Raw genomic sequence first — 22,107 nt, 5'->3', positions numbered from 1 at the left:
TTGGCTTCACATTCACACCCATGCTGTCCACCCTTCATATAACTGGGCCAGGTTATCCACATTTGTAGCCTCTTTGATCACATAATCCACCTGTTGGGCAAAGAGAACAGGGAGAAGAGTAAGGTTTAGCAGAGGGAAAAAAAGCAACTCGTCTCCAATCTACACTGAACTATTGTTTTACTCCAAGACCTGGAACCAGTGATGTGATTAACACAGTGCCTGTTTGATGTTTGTTAGGATGTGTGTCAAGACTCTAATTATGCTATTCTTAAACATCCCACATCAATATTTCATGTCACATGCATATAACCCCCACCCCATAACCAAATATGTTATACATTTTTTTTTTTTTAAAAAAGCCTTGATATTTACTTGCTCTGCCGCACTCATCCTCCTGTTGGGATCCACATCTCTCCCCTCCAGTTTTGCCTTCACTCGTTTCCACACGCTCACAGCATACGAATTCCGCTCCTGCACAGCTACAGAACAGATACAGCAGGGATGTCAGTGACAAGGCAAAAAGTGCTGCTTCTTGCACAAATGCAGCAAGAGACAGAAAGACATGCATTGGCAACCAATTTGCATACCTCTTCCCGTTTTTGGGTCACGCACAGCTCTCTTGGGACTGGGGGCCAGACCTTTACTGGTGAGTAGCAGGGTGCTAGGTGGGGTGTCTGCCGGGGTGTCCAGGTTTCGCGGAAGCGGCTTGCGGGCATTCTGAGACATGCTGTCTGGCTGAGTCTTCAGAGTGCTACAGCGCACAGCTGGAGATAGAGGCCAGAGGCAGTGTGTGAATAAAAAGAACCAAAAACATGTGCCACCCCTTTTCAGATTTGGTATAGACAGGGCCCATACATCTCAGGCAAGCAGCACATGCTTCACTTGCAGTTTTATAAAAGATGTGGCGGATATCCTACGTATATAATATGACTGCAATACATGTGGGACAGTTAGAAAAATCAAGAAAAGCACTTAATTCCATTATATGCCATTTTTCACTGATTGGTCAGCGGCAGGTCCCTAAAAAGCAATGAAGTGTGCGATTAAAAATACTATACCTGCAGCAAAGCTGGTCTGCAGCCCAGAAGATGTGGGGCTGGTGCAGTCACTCACTCGCTCAGTCACCAAAGGTGATGCAAAGCCTACCAGCCCGTTATAGATCCTGTTTAATAAAAGAAAGTGTGGGCAACACTGGGAATGGTCCTGCTTGTGAAGAATAATAGATGTTTAAGCCTGAAAAAACCTACAGAAAACCATCTAATGGAAGCAAAAAAGATCCAGTAGATTCCTAGCATCTTAGAAATGTTAAATACAGTGAAACAACACATTTACCATAGCATTTCCTGAAACAGTTCACAGTACATCTGGGTCTAAGACCCTTGTGTCTGTACCCACCTCTGACTTTGCGATTTCAGCTCCTTCAGAGTAGGTGGGATCTCCTGCAGCAGCTCCACCTGCTCTTGGCTGCGTAGCTGCCCTGTGGACTGCACCACCGTGAACAGCACAATCTGGACGTTGTCTTGCCACACCTTATACTCCGACAAGAACTGTCGCACACTGCCCTCGTACGTGATCTCCTCACCTTCTGCAAGAGCATTCTCTTCGTCCTGAAAGATGGAGAGCACCACTGTCAGACATCACCGAATGTCTGCAAGAAGCAAGAGCCACAGCAGTGTTTTTGGCATTTCCTTACCTTGGCCATGGCCCTCAGCAGGTGCTTGACATCACCAAGCTGCCGGTTGTGACTGGACAGGATGCTCTTGATGGCGTCCACCAGCCCCTGCAGGCTCTCTGAGACGCACTCTATGTGCTGCTCCCGCTCTGCCTGCACTGATCTCTGAGCAGACATCTCCTGGGTCAGCTGTTTCTGGGCGCACGCAAGCCAATCAGGGTCACCAATCGGCAGGTCAAGTCCAGGACTCTGGCAAAAAAAAAAAAAAAAACAACTCACACATTGCCTCCTGCCTTTAAAAATATGGGTGACAGTAACAAAAGGGCTATTCAAGTTTACTAACCTCCACATGCTATCTGCTCTTGCATGTTTTACAATACTCTTAAACAAACATGTTTTAAAATTTGGAACAAATAGGTCCCTATTCAGCACTACTGCCAAATTTCAGTTTAATTTAATCACCTATTTACAGATCAAGTTGAGACTTACAAGCCTGTTAAGGAGGCGCAGCTCCAGCAGCGAGACGGAGCTGCTAAACTGTGCTGCGAAGGAGCAGGTGGCCTGGCATCTCTTGAGTAGCTCGAAGAGCGTCGCATCCATGCTGAGAGCCTCAGGGGTGCGTGTTCGCAGGCTCTCAAAGTTCAGGATGGTGCTGCACAGGAACGTCACCTGGTTGGCGCGCTGTCCCTCCTTTATGACCAGCGATCGCCGCTCACCAATGGTCACTTCAAAATCCTGCAGCACAGGAGCCAATGCTGGGTTTGCTCCCCCTGCCCACTTCAACCGTTGCTCGATACTGCCCTCTAGTGATGCCAACTTCTCCTGCACCAAAAAAAAAAAAAATCCCAACTGAATTACTGATACCAAATACAAAAACACAAAAGGTTCTTCATTCTCATAGACAAATGCATAAGTCAAAGCTATAAAATACTAACAGTCTTAATGTGGACTAACTACACTGTGTAACAAAAAATGTATTGTAAATACAGTATAATTGTAAATCTCGAAAAACTACTCACTTCTAAATCTTTTGTAGTCATTGTTGTATTACTTTAGTATAAATACATGTTAATTTGGATCCATATGTTGTTTTTTTCTGACTATGTGAACGAAAAGACACACATTTGCCCATTTTCCCATTGGAAATAGTGATATTTTGAAATATCACTGTCCTGGTCACAAAAGCAAAGTTTGTGGGGAATAATAGCCATTTTTTATACTTTTGAGGCATAAGCAATTGGGAAATAACACTTACTACCCAGGAACAAAAATTGTGTTACATAGTGCTATCAGACACAGCTAGCTCCTTACCTGTACGCTGGCAATGGAAGCTTCGATCTGACTGAGCGCGTGCAGCTTCTTCTTCATGTTGCCAAGGATGGCAGAGCGTGGTGACGGGCTGACTGTCATTGGCTGGTTCCGAGTTCCCAGGACGTCTTCATGCTGCCACTGTGAGTTAGAGAGCAGCAGTAAGTGAGGTAGAGTTAATTGAGAAAAATCCACATGTCGCTGAATGGTGTGCAGTCCTGTGTTTGCAGCTGTTATTGCATACTGTGAATGCATTACTCACCTGGAACATGGCGATGTGGAGCTGTGCTCTCTGCAGGATGACCTTGCAGGCCTCGATGTTGGTCTCCAGGCGACGCACCAGGTCCAGTTTCTTCCAGGCCGCATCATAGGAGCTGGCCAGGACGGTGGCTCTGTTGAGGAGGAGCTGCGACAGCCGGCCGGCCTGTACTCCCTGCTCCACTGCCTTCTTACACAGGTCATCCAGAGACACCTTGCCCTCCGCCCCAAAGTCCTTGGCCTCCACCTGAGCAATGAGGTCCATGCCCAGGGCACTCAGTGCACTGCACAGTGCAAGTCCCAATGCCTGCGTAGGCAGCCCCATTAGTAGCTGTCTGACAAAGTCTGCTGTGAATGACTTGATGGGTCGTGCCATCTGGTCTTCGCTGACAACGGCAGCATTGCGATACAGGGGCTTAACCTGGACCAATGACACTGGGCCATTCGGGGCGCCAGGTTCATCTGTGGAGGATGGGCTTGTTCCTGAGAGAAGGAAAGAAACATTGAACCTCCTGTTCTCCACTCATGACACCGTAACTTTATACAAAGTAATCTCCAGAACAACAGTCTACCACTTACCAGACACTGTCTGTGCGAAAGATCTACAGAGCCTGAAGAACTCACGGATGGTCTGCAGCCGCTTGAGGAAGAAGATCCCCTCCAGGACCTGCCTGTGCCGAGCACTGTTGAAGAAGTTTACCTGTGCTGCCCGCGCCTCCCGTATCACATCGATCTTCCGCCAGGCAGGCGGTACTTCCATCTTGTTGAGCTGGGGGAGAAAAACAGGGCTATGGGAGACATCATTGCAATACCAGCACAAGGCTTTTGTTTGAGAGACCCTCAATATTACAAACGCAATATGCAAATATATTATGTTTTTAACCTATGCATGCATGACCAGCATTATGAAAAGTTTCTATTCAGACCTTTACTAGCCTGCAAAGCACCAAATCAAGTCTGAAACAAATTACCTTTTCAGTCAGGAGTCCAAATGCCGTCTCCAGCTGAGCAAACATCCCATCAAAGGCCACCAGTAACATCTGGCCTGCACTCATCTTGGGTGTGTCCTGCACCAAGCCCTGCAGGTTGCGAGGCTGGATCAGCTCAGAGTACTGGGCTCGCAGCATCCTTAAAATATAGGGTGACAGTTGTCAAGTCTCTTTCCATACCAACATGTTGCAGACAACTCAGGAATTAAGAAGAATGTCTTATCTAGGCAGTTTAAAGATCATTGACTGAAATGTGTCTGGCATAGGATTGCAACATACAGGTAGTAGACAAATAAATGGAAACACCAACGTAAAATCACTTAATAGGGCGTTGGGCCACCATGTGCGGCCAGTACAGCCTGTATGTGCCGTGGCATACAGTCTACCAGCCTCTGGAATTCTGCAGGGGGAATGTGGCACCATTCTTCCATGAGAAAGTCAATCAACTCACGCCTGGTTGATGGGGAGGTGGAGAATGTTGTCTCAGGCATTGTTCCAGAATAACCTATAAATGCTTGATTGGGTTCAGATCTGGTAACTGACATGACATATGGATAACATCAGTGTCATGCTCATCAAACCACTGGGCAAACCACTGGGCAACCACACTGCTCTGTGGATGGGGGCATTGTCATCCTGGAAGACATCCATACCCCCCACCCGGCAGGAAAGAAATGCTGAAACATGGGGTGAAGACGATCACTCAGTACCATTAAGTAGCGATTAGCATTGACCTTGCCTTCTAAGAGAATGAATGCACCCAAACCATGCCAGGAAAATGCGCCCCACAACATTATGGAACCATCAGAACCCTTCATTGTTGGAACCAAGCTCTCAGGGCTGTAGAGTTTTTTAGGTTGGCGTCACATGTGCACTCGTCCATTTGTCGAGAACATGGTGAAGGATAATTTATTTGACCATATTTCTCCACTGCTCGTGGTCCATTGCTTGTGCTCTCTGCACCACTGGACTCGTAAAACGTGCATTGCCAGGTGTGATGAGCAGTTTTTGCACTGCAACCCAACTATGGTATCCCACTCTGGAGTTCTCTGCAGACCACTTTTGATGAAACTCTTTGCTCATGCTCCAGGTTGAAATCTGCAGTTCACGCTCATGCTCCAGGTTGATTTGCAGTTGCTCGCCTGTTTTGCCTTGCACTTCGACTTAATGTACAGATATCATGATCCTGGAGTATGCGCTTCCGCCCCCTGTTGCCCTTTGCTGATTATGTCTTTCCCTCAGAGATCCATGCTAACATCACCTTAGACACCGTTACTTGTGAAACATCATCAAGTTGAGCTGTCTTGGTCACTGAAGCTCCTGCAAAATGCGCCCCAACAATCACCCCTCTTTCAAAGTCACCAAGGTCTCCTTCTGCAGCCATGCTACCCATAATTATAGGTAACCAGGCCTGCCCAGCATTTTTATACATATTTTTATCCCTAAGCATGCTGGGATTTTATTTGCTTAACACGAGCCACACCTAAGTGGAAGCCCTTGCTTTCAATATACCTGGTGTCCCTCATTTACCCAGGAGTTTCCATTTTTTTTGTCCACTACATCTATATTAAATTGCTAGTCAGAGTATGCATAGTGCCCTCTAATGGGCTCATGAGGACAGCCATTGCGATGTGATTCAAACTCCTTCCAGAGGATTTCACCCTTCATTCATATTGCCCACTGTTCACCTGGTGACATCGAGGTAGTGGGCGTCTGCCTCCTCTTCCAATCCCATGGCGGCATTGCGGAGGTGCGTCTGCAGCGCCTCACCCAGCCCCTGAAGGGAGACCCCGTCTGCATTCTGCTCAATCAGTGTGTCCAGCTCAGCCAGCATGTTCTCCAGGGTGCTTTCTCCCTTCATCATGCAACGCAGAGCCTCTGGGAAGATGATCTGTCGGAAATTGGTGTTCAGCTCCTGTGGACCAAAGAAAATAAAAAATTATAATCTAAAGTTTGGCACCTTCAGCTGCACCACTAGTGTAGAAATAGTAGCGGGGCAAATATGATTGCATTCTGTACTGCATCTCCACATCCATATTTGTACTATACAGATAGTTTAGGCACTACCCAAGTACATATTCCACCTACAGTCATGTACTGTTGAGGAAGGCAATTACCTGCAGACAGGTGTAGACTCCATTGGCCAGGTAGACAGCCTGGGCGGTCTCAGAGGGGCTGGGAATTTCCAGGTCATGTGGCAGGAGTTGGCATTGTTGCAGCAGCTGTACCAGGCAGGCCACGTTCCCACTCATGCTGCAGAGCTCCTCCAGGAACCAGGCTCCATCCCGGGAAGTCAGCTCCATCAGCTGCTCTCCCGCACTTGCCGCTGCTCCTTCCATCACCAGGTTACGCCTTCAAGAGACACGTCATGACACCCTTAGAGTCTCCCAAGGCAACAAGCCCCGTTCAACTTGCTACTCTTAAGCCCCTTTCACACAAATGACGCTATTGAGCTGTCTCAGAAGCTTCAAAAATTCTTTAAAATACCCATTCATTTTCACACAGCACAAAATTGCACAATCTATGCCAGTATAATACCATCATAAACCTTTCACACAGCCAAAAAGATCATGCGAGTACAACTTTCAAACCTGGGTCGGTCAACAGATTGTTTTCATGGCAACAGCGATTCGCCCATAAATTACAGCATCACAAATCATACCTTCTATTTGTGAATTCACCTCCTCGTCAGCCCGTAAATTTTACAATTTAACTTATTCCTGACTCCAATTACTACTGCAGTCTTTAGCAGCCATTGTATTTGAAAGAAATAAAAGAGTTTAACACCAATGACAAAAATATTCATTATGTCCGGTGTACAGTCATGTGGGATGTTGACTTTCAATTCAAGGCCACTATAGAGCTTCAGTGCTGGCATAGCATTTCACACAGGAGTGAAGATGGTTCAGTGCCGTCTGGGAACCACCTTGCGAGGTGGTTTAGAGAGACGGCATAAAATATGAAGGCTCTGTGATGGTACAGGCAAGTCACACAGCCCAAAATGCTGGTTCTGAGCTGTGTAACTCGTCTGCGTGAAAGGGATATTACATTCTTACAGACCTTTAACAATTGTCTTCAGCATCTATTTTAATCCTCATCAAATATTAAATGATTTTCTTTAGAAAACAGAAATTTCTCCAATTTTCCACGTACAGTGTATTCCACAAATATGTGAATGCTAATTACATAGTTTTCTATTGCGTTAGACATGTTCGTTAATAAAGCTGTGAAACATAGGTGATGGCTGACCTGGTGAGTGTGCAGAGTGCTGAGACGAGTATTCCAGCCAGGCTGAGTGAGCCCAGCTCTCCATTCTCATGCAGGAACACAGTGATGCAGCGCTCAATCTCCTGCAGCTGCTCCTCACACACCGATACACTGGCACCTTCTGCCTTCAAGCGCTCTGCTTGCCGCAGCAGCCGTGAATTTGTGTCAGCTGCGTGGTGCTGCAGTGTCATTTCAGTGCTAGATAGGAACTGGCAGGTGGAAGGAGGCGGCTGGGCTGCATACTGAATCTCATATCTGCAAGAACACACACATTTAAATGTTTGTATTTTTTTAAATTCAGGATTTGAATCTCAATTTTACAGAAGAGTCCTGGAAAATTACAGCAGTTCCTAAGTCAGACTAACTTACAGGGAAAAGTAAATGGCAAAATCAGCAATGATTAATATAAACATTCACTAATATAAAACTACTTAGAATTACAGTTGACCCCTCCACAATAACTTCAATTATATCACATCAAATTGCCTGCTTGCACACTTACTTGCAGTAGATTGCCTGGCAGTGGTCTACAGTCATGTCACAAATCAGCTCCTCCATCCACTGCTTCCAGGCGTAAGCACGATGGCGGAGGAAGACAGCGCGGGGGTACAACAGGGCCACAGTGGCATAGCTGTGCAGGTGCTCAAGGCAGCCACGCAGCAGGGAGCGTCTCTGCTGAAACAGCGCCCCCACCTCCCCTTCCAGCTGCTCGCACTGGCTGATCAGGTGTGCCTGGCCAGCATTCTGAAGGAAGGCTGTGGCAGGAACATAGCTGGGTGGGCCTAAAAATTACACACACAACACACATAATATATTGGATTTATGGAGTCAAAAACTATTCCAAGCTGTCAATCTACCATGGTTTACCAGATGAACACTGGTTTTTAGTCTAAAAGGTAAGTTAAAAGTATGCTTGGCCAGTTCTAATTGAGGATTACCTTGCCCAAGGTAACAGTTGGCAGTCCATATAGGGGACTGTGAAACAAGACTATTTGTATTACAGTACATTTCAGTAGGTGAATTAGGTTTAATGCCATCTCCCAAAAACAAGTTATCAATATTACTTCATTGTTAAGAGATGGTTCAGATCAGAAGCCCAGTAGAGACAGGATGGAGCCCTTACCCAGGTCAATGGGGCTGCTAATCTCCTGAAGAAGGCTGGCGAGCTGGGTTGCCTCCAGACTAGCAAAGGCAGTCTGGTACTGCGAGATCCATTGATCGAAATCTGAAAGCTTCACCTGGATCGCCTCCTGGACCGCATGCTCCCGAGACTGAAGTTGAGTATGCTCCGAGTACCTGGGCAGGGAAACCAGACATTAGCAACACAACACATCTCCACTGGATTACATTAACAACATGCCTCAGCACACTGCGCAAAATTCAGTTACTCACGAGAAATAGGAATCAGTGTTCATTTTGTTTCTACACGGTGTGAAGATTCAAAACAAAACTACTGTACCTATGCGCCAGTGTGTGAATGAGGTGGTCCGTCCTATTTTCTGCTCCATCCAGAAACTCAATCTCCTCCAAAAGCTTGCCCTGCAGTTTCTCCACCTCTGTGAGCTGCTCTTGGAGATTCAGGTACTCCTCCACTCCACTCTCTAACTCCGGCAGCACCGACAGCATTTCTTCACGGTTTTTAAACCAGTTAACCTGAACAGGAGGCACACCATCATTAAAAACACCCCTTGGTGCCTAAGGTTTGCAAATAACGAACTGAAGCAAAGTCCCTTATAAAATGAAACAGATATTTGTACGTAAGCCAACTGAGTTGCTAGGTATACAGTAATGTGTCTCACCTTGATTTCAGCCACACGGGAGGAGAAGAGACTGCGTGTGATGTCCCTCTCCATTTCCCTCTTGCTCTGTTTGTTCTCAGCCTGCTGGCCTCCCCCTCCATACACTGCTCCAGCAAAGCCCACCTCTCCCCCAGCAGTCCAGTCCACCAGGGGGTCATACACAAAGGCCTCCAGCAGCGTCAGCAGGGTCTCACGCCCACGCCGCATCATTTGAATCACCTGGGGGGGGGGGATGGGAATGTGTTACATTAGTGTTTGAAACATGCAATTATGGCACTGTATAGAAATAAATGCTTAACTGCTTATGTTTGTGGGAAGGCATGTGTATTGCAGAAGACCCACCTGTTCACAGGACAGTCTGAAGATGCCCTCAACCCCTGTAACCCCCAGTGCTGTCTCAATGTTGTGCGTCATGCGAAAGGGAACCTTCTCAGGCACCCGCAGACTCTTTCCTGGAAAACGGAGATAGATTAGCTTCACCCTGCTTAAACCATCAGACGTGTGCATTGCTGACAGCTAATCAGGACCCTCACTCTCACCTTTCTCAAAGCAGACGTTGTAGTCAATATGAACCACCTCTCCAGTGGTCATGTCAATCAGCACATTGTCCAGGTGCCGATCACCCAGCCCAATGATGTAACCCACCATGGACATCACTGCAGTGGACCTGGCGTAGGACTACAGTGGGAACAAAGAAATCATTAATACCAACCATAGCCAATTTTTTCATTTATGTTTTAAATATACTGTGAAATAAGGGATGCATCACTACCTTCCCTTTTCTTTCCCATCCACATCCCCCCACACCCCACCCCCCAGACCTGTGTCTCAATCGCATCCCTGACCTGAGTGACTCTCCACCACTCGCTGGGGGTGGTGCAGGAACACCACAGCTCCTTGGCCAGTAGGTTGGGTGGTGTGGCCTCCATTAGCTCCTTCAGGACATCCCTCATGACGCTCAGCGGCCAGTCTCGACGTGACACATCCAAACTGAGTCCCACAGCTTTCAGGGCGGGGCTGATCTTGCTGTAGTAGAGCTCGCTTGGGCGAGGAACCATGGGTGGATTCTGGGGCTGCTGAAATGAATCCTGGGCCTGGAATGCAGAAGAATCACTGTCATGCAGAAAAAATTACAAGACGCAATTCTTTCACCAAGCTGTAGTACTTTCAAAATGTATGTGTATTTTTTAGTGATCTTATGCGTGTCTGCTGCCTTGGCCAGGTCTGTGCTGTCTTCATAGTACTTCCTTGACAATTACAGGTTAGTAAATAAAAAAACAGTGGTATGGGAAAGCTGTCATACCTTTTGTGCCTGCAGTACAGCCTCACGCTGTTGCCAACGCTTGTAGAGCCCGAAGAGGGGTGTGGCCCCGTCCACCCACTGAATGAGTCCAGAGCGTGTCCCCAGGGGCGTGACCGAGTAGTGGCGAGCCTGGAAATGAGGGCTCTCCTGCTGGTTCACCTTAGTGAACATGGTGTTCACAATTGATAAGAACTGCATAATCCGCTCGTCAAGGTGCAAGTCTTCCAGCCCTGAGAGACAGAGACAGCGATAGAGAGAGAGCAAAGAGTGTGAATGAACAAAGAGGTGAGCAAGAGGAAAATGTTACTCTTCCTTGAAACACTAAAGTTATGTTTTTAATGAAATGTTTGCTATGAAAAGGTATGGGATATTTTTTACACTCTTCCCACCAGTTAACAGGTAGGGAATAGGGCCACAGTTATTGAGCGTGATTACCTTTAAACAGGTAGGGGTAGTTTCTGCCGTCAGAGCCAAGGAAATAGAGTTTCTTGGGCTTTGTTTTGGTCGGCAGGATGGTTATGGTGTTGCCCACACTCTGGATGGTGACAGCATCAGTAGCAGAGACCTCTCCGGGCAGAGCAATCTCCGTGCTCTCCATGGTGGCCAGGCATGGGCTGATTTCATCCAGCTGCAGCAGGTAACTGGCACGCTTCTGTGCTCTCTGCTGCAAGCTCAGCATGATCTGTTACAAACAGTCACACACATTTAAGAAACAGGATTACACAAGACATGGAACAAAGAATTAAGATCCAGCCTCTCCAGTGCTATCAATTATGCAGTACAAGGCCAGGCCATTTCCATTGCTCTATAATCTGTTCTAAGGCACTGCCCTCCTAGAGTACAGACCTGTTTGAATGGAACCCAGCTGCTGGCTGGGTTGGCTGGGTTGGAGGGGTTCCTCAGCCTCTCCAGGGAGTTGTCGATGGCATCTCCAAAGGTCTCCTGGAACCAGGTCTCATGTGGTGTCTCTGCGGGGGCAGCAGTGATGCTGCGGACGTGTTCCAGTGCAAAGACCACTGGCTTCATCAGTGCAGAGTGCTTCTCTCGCATGATTGCAATCTTCTCCTCCCTAAAAAGCATGAGCAATTTAAACATGACCACCGAGCACACACCCTTCATTTGTTAGTAAGGAGAAAGATCTTGGCGGCACCTACTTGCGCAGAGTGTTATTGTTTTGCACTCTCTTGACCTCGTCCTCCAGCTGCTGAATTCTGCGCAGGACATGCATGTGCTGCTGCTGCAGGACCCCCAACCAGAGCTCATCCCAGAGCAGGGTGATGCGCCGCAGCTCTCCTACTAACATCTGAACCTGCAGAGCAACACAGCATTGTCACACAGGTACAAAGATACAGATACTGTGCCTCAACACTACTGGGGTCTATTTATATTTCATCTTATTTTTTTTTTTATCTTTTCATTCTAAAAAGTGCAATACATTTTATTTTTTAGTAGCGAAACACACTTAAACTTTTCTTTCAACAAACCAAACAATTTTCACTGTTTATCTCTAACAAGCTGCTGGTATAGTGTACTTCACTTAATCTGTAACAATCTGCAAAATGGTTTCTGGTAGAACCTTGCTCCGGCGGAGACTCTGCAAAGAGGGAGATCAGTACACTGCTGTACCTGGAGCACCATTGTGGGGTTGGCAGAGGACAGCTTGTCCACAATCTTGCTGTAGCAGTCCTGCATCATGGCCTGGTCTTCGCTGGAACAAGGCACCAGCTCCTCTCCTTTGTTGCTCTCTTGGGAGGCAGGGGCACTTTCCCCCTCACTCTCCCCACGACACAGTCCTTCACCCTGGATGTTACTCAGCAGTGTGGGGAGTGCAGAGGGCAGCTTGCTTCCTGCAAGACAGCAGCACACATGAATAAATATCCACAGATTACTTTGCATTTTATTTCACAAATTTTATTCTTCACTTCCTTTAAAACAGATGCGTTTTGCAGAAGGCGGATGTTACATGCTACAGAGATTAATAGCTTTACAAAATTAATTTTCCCCCTACAAGAAACTTCTACACAAGACAAAAATCCCCACCCCTCCCATCAGCTGCTGTACTTCATGTTGCTATCCATACCTGCAGCCTGCGCCTCTCCTCCCAAAGAGATAGAACCCACGATTGCTGGGTATAAGATGAGATGGGGAGAGTCCTGGGCCACACGACACAGCAGGCTGCAGATACTCTGCCGGATATAAACCTCTGGGTGGTTCAGTCTGGAGAAAAGCTGGGGGATTATACCTGCCATGAAATGAAAAGAAAAAAAAAAAAGATACAAGATAAATTGATTGTGCCTCTATACAGAATGTAACTCTTCACTTCACAGGAGAGAAATTCTTTAGAGACCTGTCAGGTTATTTGCACCACCCCAGCATTACCTCTCCAAGGAGCGGTGGGGGTTGATGCCAGTCCCAGCTCAAGTCCCTCCCTGAGCTCCCCAGCATGTTTCACCAGCAATCGCAGCAGCCGCAGGGTAGCCATGACAATCACATCATCATTGCTCTGCTTTTCGTTCTCGTGATTCAGGAGCAGCTTGGGGTCGTCTTCATTGACGGGGACCTACAGAACAGCAAGGGTTAAAACATCAAGCTGTCCAACAGCAACCCCACACTAATATGAAAAATAAAACAAAGTCCCTTTACAAAAAACAACTAGGAAACACCTCTCAGTCCCTCCACTTCAAATGCTGAAAGACCACTGTTCTAAGCCCTAACACCAAGGCCACACTACTTCCAACTCCCCCATCTCTAACCATTAGACCACACTACCCCTCAGTTCAATAGTCATGCTGCATCCCAGTCTCAAGTATTTCTGAACATGCTCACCTGGCCAGCATTAAGTTTGAGGAATGTGAAGTAGGCTCGGCAAGAGACCCGGTACAGGCCGAAGATGCGGTCGACTACTCTGCGCCAGACTCTGATAAGCCCCTCCGTGACGCTCTCCTCCACTTCAGACAGCCACGGGCAGGAGCCCAGGAGCTGCCTCCAGATCACATCCACCATGTCGTCCTCCTCATCCTCCTCGTTCTGCAGAGCCAGGTCTTCATCCTAAAAGAGGGGAGGGGACATTTCCATATTAATTCCACTCTATACCACACTTAACATTTCTCATTTGAATATGAAGCCAAGGCAGTATATGTGTGCACAACCACTTCACTGGACACGAGCATTACTTCCCAATTCTAATTTTACTGTATGTGTGTGGATGGGGTGGCACACATTCTGCAACAACTCTATCAGGATACAGTAGTCTTAAATATTGTTCTAGACCCAAATAGCTATGGTTTTTTTTTCAAAAACATTCATTAGGATACAGTCCTGCACTATAAGACTTGCCTGTATGCCTGCAGGCCGACACATGGCCTGCCCCAGAATGCTGTAAATAGTTTCTTTGTCGTCCTCAGAAGTGCTGCTTGGCAGAAGCTCCTCCACTTCCTTCTTCTCACCAGGCAGTAGGGGGACCCCCTCTCCTTGGCTGGGGGGACGGGATGGGACAGAGAAAGATCATTATTAAAACACACAAATCTTAACCTAGCCCAAATTAGATCACAACTTTAGAGGTCATTTTCCATCTAGGTGGTCAACGAAAAGAAATCTGAGCAGTTCAACTACATTACTACAACTGATAGACATATTAATTATAAAAAGGTGTTTACAAAAATAACACTATGTAACACAATTTTTGTTCCTGGGTAGTATGTGTTATTTCCTAATTGCTTATGCCTCAAAAGTATAGAAAATGGCTATTCCCCACAAACTTTGCTTTTGTGACCAGGACAGTGATATTTCAAAATATCACTATTTCCAATGGGAAAACGGGCAAATGTGTGTTTACAGTATAATCGTAAATCTCGAAAAACTACTCACTTCTAAATCTTTTGTAGTCATTTTTGTATTACTTTAGTATAAATACATGTTAATTTGGATTCATATGTTGTTTTTTTCTGACTATGTGAACAAAAAGACACACATTTGCCCATTTTCCCATTGGAAATAGTGATATTTTGAAATATCACTGTCCTGGTCACAAAAGCAAAGTTTGTGGGAAATAGCCATTTTCTATACTTTTGAGGCATAACCAATTAGCAAATAACAATTACTACCCAGGAACAAATAAAAAAAAAAAATTGTTACACAGTGTAATTAAACACAAGTGATTTTCAGGTTCCATTTTATATTGTAAAAATATTCATGATTAAACTTTACTCCTCATATGAAATGACTCTTACACCTATCCTTCCTGCACTGCGCAATAACAGATCAGCAAGAGATGCCTACCTGGCGTTGTCTACAACCTTTCGGCCCCACCTGTAAGCCCAGCTGGCCAGGGTTGCCCAAGACTTGGCAACTTCAGGTGCCTGTGCTGCTGACAGCTGGTAGAGTTGCCCCAGCACAAAATCTGGCTCACCCACTCCCACACTCACTGCCAGGGAAACAAAGCAACAAAAACCTTTGAATTAGGCATGGAAGAGATCTTCCAATAAAGCATTTTTGTCAATACTGCACATAAAACCATAACTTTTTGGATTTTGGTTAAAATTGGTAATGGGATAATGAGGGTTAATACTAAAGTGATAAATAACTCAAATTAAATTTGGTCAAAATTAGGTTATAATAGGCCAAAGGCCAACATTCATGCAATTATATGTAATCTGACAGCAAGGGCTGGCTACCACATGCAATAAAAGTCTGTCGCCTACCTGTGGCCTCAGCTGTGATGCATGGAAGAGTCTGGTCCACAGGTTCTAGATCCAGCAGGGTGGCGATGTTTCTGCTGAGGGGTGACATCCCGGTGGAGGAGGGAGGTTTCTTCACCACCTGCTTCAGCTGTCCAGTCAGGTCTTTCCACTCTGCCAGCAGCCATTTACACAGCGTGAGGATGGAGCGGGATGCTGCATGCTCATAGCTCCCGGACTGGCAGTATGAGATTGCACAGGAACTCAGCATCTCCATGGCGGAGCCTGACTGACCTGCACACAGGGAAGAGGAGGAACAGCAGGGTTAAAACAGACAATAACTAGATTCCTTGGTAAATTTGATTCCGCTAACTAGCTACCAAAATGTAATGTTTGATCCTTTCAGGGGTAGAGAAAGCAGACAGGACTCGTGAAGTGATTTGGGGGACCTCTGCTGTTTAGAGTTCATCTATAGTACCAGCTAATGTTGTTCATTAGGAAAAAAACACTGAGCTTCTCTACCAGCACACAGTTTATAAAACAAGGAACATTTCCTCCTATCAGCATCAAGTCCACACTAACCTGCTGTATACAGCAGCTTTGCCTTCTCAATGTCCAGCTCAGGGCCCCACTTCTCTACTACAGAGCCTTGCAGTGACAGGCATTTGAAGAGATGCACCAGGTCCTGTCCAGTGGCAGCACCCCCAACTGGCACCTCACTACACTGTGCCAGAAGCCTGGTTGCCAGGGCAATGTTGCCTTGTTTCCGAGCAAACTTCACAGCAGTCAAACACAACTCCATGAGATGGGGGCCAATGGGAGCAGAAGAACCTGAAGAAATTAAAGTAAAAATAAAAAATTAACATTGAGAAACCAAATCCTTATTCATAAATCAAAGCTGGTAAATGGCTACAATCTTAAAGCATGGGTACTTTACTGTAATTATAAAGCAAGCAAGTTTTCAGATCGAGGTTACCTTTGAGCTTTGCAGAAAGCTGCCGCTGGAATACTGTGTACCGGAGGGCATGTAGCCAGGGCTGGACATCCTGCTGCTTACATGAACATAGGGCCTGGCTGTAGAGAGGAATCAGACAGTGCTGCAAAAGAGGGAAACATGCATTTTGTGCTAGGACAAGAAATGTGTGGGCAATTTGTTTAAAAGAGCAAAGCCCTTAAGAATGAGGATTGAGTGGACAGCTATGAGGCAGGATCTGAACAATGAGTTTAAATAAAGAGTGGGGACAAGCAGACACATTACAGGGAAATTATACACAGCTGCAATAAATCACAGGGAGGGCAACTGGAAGAATGTGTATGTAATGTGTATGATTGAGAAAAGGATCCTGTCCTGTAGAGGGCATCTTACCTCTGAAGCAAGGCGGCTTGTGAGTGTGCTCTCCAGGGTTGTGGCACACTGCAGCTGCAGGGTACTAAGGGTGGGCAGGGATCCTGCCAGAGTCAAAGTGGACAGCCTCAGAGGGCCAAGGGAGATGCGTGCAGTTTGCTTCAGGTACTTCACCAGGTTTCTGAAATTAAAATTCCCATCAAATTCTATATTTCACTAACATTCAACAGTTCCAGTGAAGGGAGATTAGCAAAATGGTTTGTCTACTTTAGGGGTTGCCAAAGCTGTCCCAGTCCTGGTCTTTTAACCCATTTAATAATACAGGCTAGAAACAATTAAACCTCCATTCAGACCCTAAAGTAGGTCATGATTTAATTTTACCTGTTAAACCAGGAGTGGAATGACCCTCCACTACCATTCATTTACCTAATTAGCACTTAAGCTACAGAATGGTCTGTGACTCACTCTGAAATGGGTTTCTGGTCTTGCTCATCATGACTAACAGTGGAGACCACTCCCACAGCACTTCTCAACAGCTGCACCTCGATGGCTTTATGCAGCTCGGTGGGGTCTGGACTGAGTACACACGGCAGCAGCTTCTTAAGGTCTGAGAACGAGCAAGACAAACCCAAATGAGTAAACCTTAAAACAACACAGCTTATACGAGTGTAGGTCTTGGTTACCCCAATTTTAGTTTCCCCAGCCATGTTTACCTAGCTTATCCCTGAAAGAACTCAGCAGGCCAACATCCTCTCCTGGCAGGAGCTCTAGCTGTTCATGGCACGCAGCAAAATCTCCAGCTTCAAAACTGCTCAGAGCCCTGAAACACATTGAGAAAGTGGTTTGTACAAGAGAGCAGGTGTTTTATAAAAACAATTCCACTTGTTTAAATTCATCTCAAAACACAAATCTTTACTTTGACATAGCCAACCGTAACATCTGTGGACATGCAATATTGTTTGAGGAATGATACTGTGTGCTTGCCACCCAATATCCAGACCTGGTCTTTTTCAAACCATTAATGAAATTCAAATCAATGCTCCCCCCCCCCCCCCCATCCAATCCACCGAGATACAGTGTCACCTCTCACCTGACATAGTTAAAGTCAGTTTTCAGCTGGATGGCAGAACCGCTGGAGCTTTTCTTCATGGTAAGGACGCTGTTCTGCCACTCCTGCACTGAAGACCAGTCAGAGAGGGCCACATAGCACTCGCACACCTTGTTGGCCAAGAAGTTCACCACTTCTGAGGAGCAGTCGCTGGGTTTCAGCAGAACTGTTTTCCTGCAGTCTCCTAGGATACACAAAAAGAATGCATTAATTTAACAGAAGTACAAAGAGGGAAAAAAAAAAAAAAAAAAAAAAAAAAAAAAAAAGAGACAAATGACACAATGAGAAGGGGAAAAATATTAATAAATTAAAATGCAATACGCCAGTATGTAGACCATTTCACATATGACAAAAGATACAAGCTAGTGGAACACAAATTCGTATTCATGCTCCAGGAATCACTAACACTTCACAGAAGCACGGCCGAGTGATTTCACATTTGGAAATTACATTGAACACTCACCGTTGCCCGTGTGCTTGGGGCTAGCAGTATTGCCACTGTTGGCATTAGCCACTTTAAGCAGGGTCCTGTCAAAGCCTTTGATTGAGCAGTCAACCCCTGTGATGGCACAGAGCTGTTCCTGGTACTCCACTGCAGCCTTCTCAAACCTGAACACAACACAACATAATGCAGTGTGTTTAGTCTTTTGTATTGCCTTGCTGTACCTTATTGTCCAATATTGGTTCTGCTGCAGAAAACACACTTACCTTCCCTCAGCCTGCAGAGCCACAGAGCTGATCCAGCCCAGACTCTTCCCCACAGTGGCAGAGCTCCAGGTTGCCAGCCCCTGGATGGCCTCAGGGCAGTGCAGCTCACACAAAGCCTCAACCAACATCATGATGGGAACCTCCATCTCAGGGCCCTGAAGGAAAAGAACAAAGGATTCTGTCAGCAATCCCATAACAAACACATCAGATACTGATGGCTTGGTTTCTATTTACAACATGTTATTGACTTAATTGGGAAACATGTTCTACATTTTAAATTCTTAAACCAAGCAATCTACAATTTGCTTTCTTTTGGCTTAATTCTCATTATGCTGACCAGGGGTCACAACATTCACCCTCTTAACCAAAACATAATAGTGCAAGCAGAAGAGCAGTACAACAGTAGCCCACATTAAGATGGGCAAAAATAAGTGCGTGCAAAATGAGTGCCTGCCTGCCTACCTGAGTGTTGCTGTTCTTCATCTCAGTGAGCAAGTCAAACCCGTGCCGCACAGTTACCGCAGGCTGTCCAGACAGCAGCCCCACTCGCATCAGAGCCATACGGATCCGGGTCAGCCAGTCCTGGCATGTCTGCCGGTTGGTGTAGAAGAAGGTGCGGATGCCCTGCAAGGCAGAAACAAACAAATCAGTGCCAAAACCAAGGGAGATTATCTCGGCTTCAAACTTTAACCGGGACCTTTTGCTATTGTTCACTAACCAGTACTGTCAAAATCCAAATTTCTTACACCAGTTTAAATACTGGTTGTCTGTATGAGCATGTGGCAGGATGGTCGCAGTGCGCAGGTGCGTGGTGATGTCACGGACAAGGAAAAAGCGAGACAATACACAGATGTGGGTTTTTGGTGAACAAACAGAAAATAAAAAGATTGTAACAAAAAACACAGGACATGGCACTTTACGCCAAAAATAGAGACAAACAAAACGAGTAGACACTAACAAAACAGGGTGGACGAACGTTACACAAAACAAGTATGGTGCTGGTGCTTCCAGCACTCGTAGCAATTTATCTTATGTTATATTTTACTTTACGTTTCTCCTCTCTCCCGTTCTCCACTCCCGAACAACTGCCCGTGAATAAATTAAGTGCAATTCCCCATACTCGCATATTACATTTTACCTGCACATGAAATGGTGTGTAATCCCTGTGCCTAAATACAAATATACATTTTAAACACTCGTGGTCGTAACCCATATTATATCCCATGTACCAATGACTATACAAAAACATTAACACACTACATACAACATAAAATACAAATAAATAGCACAGGGGTGGGCACTATGCCACAGAGCAGCACTGAATTTGTACATCTACGTGTCATGCATCACTATCTAAAGTGCGCTTATCTGTGCGTCTGCCTTACTGCATCTGGGTAGAAGGACTGACCTTAGGTGGCGCGGTGAGTGCATTTGCACAGCCCTCATAGGCGTTATACATGAGCTTCTCCAGATTCTCGAGGAACTGCAGCAGCAGCGCAAGCCGCAGCTGGTTACTGTGGTGACCCTCGTCGCTCTCCCCACCACTCCACTGGCTCAGCTCCTGCTCTGGGTTCAAACTATGAGCGGCCAGGCTGCGAATTATCCCTGAAATTTAAGTCAAGTCTTTAGGCTTGTGTAATGAAAATAAGTCACAGAAGAGCTGCCCCTTGCTATAAAAAAAACTAAAACAGTCTGCTATTCAGCTCTGCTTACCCTCAATTGTCTGGAAAGTGTCTTGCGCTCGTCCCAGTGGGGTGCGCAGTTTGGACAAGACAGTAAACTGTGCCGCTTCCCAGACTGCCCACTGCCAGAGCACTGCCTCAGTCTTCATCAGGGCACGGGGGATGGGTGTGGCATCTCTCTTCTCTAGTCGCTGGCAGCTGTGGTACAGCTTTTCCAACCAGGGCTCTTTCCTGAGGAAAATACAGAAAGAGTGTAAGAACACCTCATACAAAATTACAGGACTATATAACAAGAATGTGAAAAATGTGGATCTCAGGCACACAGCTTCTGGTGACCCTACTTACCCTCCACGGTGAACTGTCCCATACAGAATAAAGCTGATGAGGTCAGAGAAGTCTTGAGGGTGGAAGGTGTTGCTGGGAGCCTTACTCATGTGACCCCGGATGGCCAGCGAGATACCCTGAATCTCTGTGTGTCCGCTGTTACTGTGAATTAAACATTACCATAATTTCAGTCAGCAATTTGTGAGAAACACATCCTGCATGTCATCAGTCTCATGGAGATGTTTAATAAGACATCTCACCTCAGTGTAACATCCAGCGGGATTGTCTTCAGCAGCTTCCCGAAAGCCTGTCTAACCCGCACAGCAGAGTGCACCAACTGGACTCGACACACATCCACACACCTGCAAACACAACTCATCTTTATTACTATCAAATCAAGTCTTATTTAACATTATAAGAAACAAAAAAGGTTTTATACAATCTCACATAAGCACTCTGGGAAACAGGTATACAATTTTAAAGAGACAGGGTCAAAGAAAAGCTAAGGGAAGGAGATGGTGACTCAGTTCATGTTTGTTCAGTTTCATGTATTACTTTTGCAGCAGCTCAGCAGAGAGGGAAGGTGAGAGGACCTGGAGACTGCTGCAGGTCTGGAGGCAAACTGAAGGATCTTCATTCAGGGCTGCAACAAAAAATACCACAATACAAATATATTATGCAACACAATACGTATATAATTCCAGTATGTAAATACTCAAACAGAAGCTGTAATGTGCTAAGTAATACTCAACAGGTTCTTTGAAACTTTATTACTGTGTTAGACTACTTCTAGTTGAGGTCTATATTGCCTGCCCCTTTACATCTTATATTAATTACATTAGTAATATGACAATAGTTATCTCTTCCTCTCATAGTAACACCAGAAACACACGCAGTCAAATCCAGATGTTGCTTAGCGACAAGCACTACAAAAGGCAATCCATTCTGTTCTTACCATTGGCCAGCAATCCTTTGCAGAACTTTTGAAAGGAGGGAAGAGAGAAGAGGGGAGCGTACGTCTCGGATTTCTTCATCACCAAAGACACCTCCAAAGCCCACATCAGTAGCAGTTTCCTGGGGTGGGGGGGGGGGGGGGGGGGTGATTAAAGCCAATCCGCCCCAAAACACTTAAAAATACCTCAAATGCTTGTGCATCCCCCCTCCCACACCCTCCCCTCTCCCCTCAATGGGGTCAACTTTCATAAAATAAGCCACTGCAGCAACCCAGGTAAGCCTGTTGCGTACCTGGCCTCAGGGTACAGATGCTCCTTGTTCAGCAGCACCCCCAGCAGATTAAGAAGGATGCTGAAGTGTTTCTTTGTTGCCGTAGTGACTGTGCTGATCACAGCTCCGTCAAAAAGGGAAGGTGAGGATGAGCTCAGACTGCTTGAGATGAAGTGGTCGTGCCTGCAGAGGGAACAAACACCAAGAAGGAATTAGGCGAAATTGGTTTTATTTTTGTATTCCATTCAGAACCATCAAACACCATGTTTAAATCTCCTACCTGGTACAATGCGAGTATAGGGTGTAGAGCACTGCGTACTGAACAGCAGGGTGATGCACTGCCAGATCCCCATTAACAATCATCAAATTCTGACTGAGCAGAGCGAAGACTGTGGGGGACAGTGCCCACATCTGAAAAACAAAATAACCCTTAGAAAAAGACTA

General features: G+C 46.0%; 1 protein-coding gene across 2 annotated transcripts in view; it reads right to left on the bottom strand.

Moving 5' to 3' along the window:
- The window catches only part of smg1 (SMG1 nonsense mediated mRNA decay associated PI3K related kinase), a 35,640-nt gene continuing 13,533 nt past the window's right edge, over nt 1–22,107 (bottom strand). For both annotated transcript variants that reach the window (XM_041277260.1, XM_041277261.1), the window contains exons 14-62: nt 21,944–22,074; nt 21,685–21,846; nt 21,395–21,513; nt 20,995–21,082; nt 20,700–20,801; nt 20,461–20,601; nt 20,147–20,346; nt 19,842–20,038; nt 18,896–19,057; nt 18,434–18,588; nt 18,189–18,334; nt 17,708–17,909; nt 17,331–17,437; nt 17,083–17,224; nt 16,639–16,798; nt 16,249–16,369; nt 15,855–16,103; nt 15,297–15,566; nt 14,875–15,019; nt 13,933–14,071; nt 13,423–13,644; nt 12,976–13,156; nt 12,677–12,838; nt 12,223–12,443; nt 11,751–11,905; nt 11,443–11,665; nt 11,032–11,278; nt 10,597–10,826; nt 10,139–10,387; nt 9,833–9,971; nt 9,636–9,745; nt 9,294–9,512; nt 8,954–9,147; nt 8,618–8,790; nt 7,997–8,276; nt 7,477–7,749; nt 6,345–6,579; nt 5,916–6,142; nt 4,210–4,366; nt 3,818–4,007; nt 3,243–3,721; nt 2,984–3,121; nt 2,162–2,494; nt 1,694–1,921; nt 1,396–1,607; nt 1,059–1,162; nt 588–764; nt 373–479; nt 1–90 (exon numbers count right to left, since the gene is read on the bottom strand). In XM_041277260.1, the coding sequence (XP_041133194.1) occupies nt 13–90; nt 373–479; nt 588–764; nt 1,059–1,162; nt 1,396–1,607; nt 1,694–1,921; nt 2,162–2,494; nt 2,984–3,121; nt 3,243–3,721; nt 3,818–4,007; nt 4,210–4,366; nt 5,916–6,142; nt 6,345–6,579; nt 7,477–7,749; nt 7,997–8,276; nt 8,618–8,790; nt 8,954–9,147; nt 9,294–9,512; nt 9,636–9,745; nt 9,833–9,971; nt 10,139–10,387; nt 10,597–10,826; nt 11,032–11,278; nt 11,443–11,665; nt 11,751–11,905; nt 12,223–12,443; nt 12,677–12,838; nt 12,976–13,156; nt 13,423–13,644; nt 13,933–14,071; nt 14,875–15,019; nt 15,297–15,566; nt 15,855–16,103; nt 16,249–16,369; nt 16,639–16,798; nt 17,083–17,224; nt 17,331–17,437; nt 17,708–17,909; nt 18,189–18,334; nt 18,434–18,588; nt 18,896–19,057; nt 19,842–20,038; nt 20,147–20,346; nt 20,461–20,601; nt 20,700–20,801; nt 20,995–21,082; nt 21,395–21,513; nt 21,685–21,846; nt 21,944–22,074 (9,081 nt within the window). In that variant the 3' untranslated portion in view covers nt 1–12. The remainder of the gene's footprint in view (nt 91–372; nt 480–587; nt 765–1,058; nt 1,163–1,395; nt 1,608–1,693; nt 1,922–2,161; nt 2,495–2,983; nt 3,122–3,242; nt 3,722–3,817; nt 4,008–4,209; nt 4,367–5,915; nt 6,143–6,344; nt 6,580–7,476; nt 7,750–7,996; nt 8,277–8,617; nt 8,791–8,953; nt 9,148–9,293; nt 9,513–9,635; nt 9,746–9,832; nt 9,972–10,138; nt 10,388–10,596; nt 10,827–11,031; nt 11,279–11,442; nt 11,666–11,750; nt 11,906–12,222; nt 12,444–12,676; nt 12,839–12,975; nt 13,157–13,422; nt 13,645–13,932; nt 14,072–14,874; nt 15,020–15,296; nt 15,567–15,854; nt 16,104–16,248; nt 16,370–16,638; nt 16,799–17,082; nt 17,225–17,330; nt 17,438–17,707; nt 17,910–18,188; nt 18,335–18,433; nt 18,589–18,895; nt 19,058–19,841; nt 20,039–20,146; nt 20,347–20,460; nt 20,602–20,699; nt 20,802–20,994; nt 21,083–21,394; nt 21,514–21,684; nt 21,847–21,943; nt 22,075–22,107) is intronic.

The sequence above is a fragment of the Polyodon spathula genome, chromosome 18, assembly GCF_017654505.1.
Source record: "Polyodon spathula isolate WHYD16114869_AA chromosome 18, ASM1765450v1, whole genome shotgun sequence".
Classification (NCBI taxonomy): domain Eukaryota; kingdom Metazoa; phylum Chordata; class Actinopteri; order Acipenseriformes; family Polyodontidae; genus Polyodon; species Polyodon spathula.
This window is presented reverse-complemented; position numbering and strand designations above follow the sequence as displayed.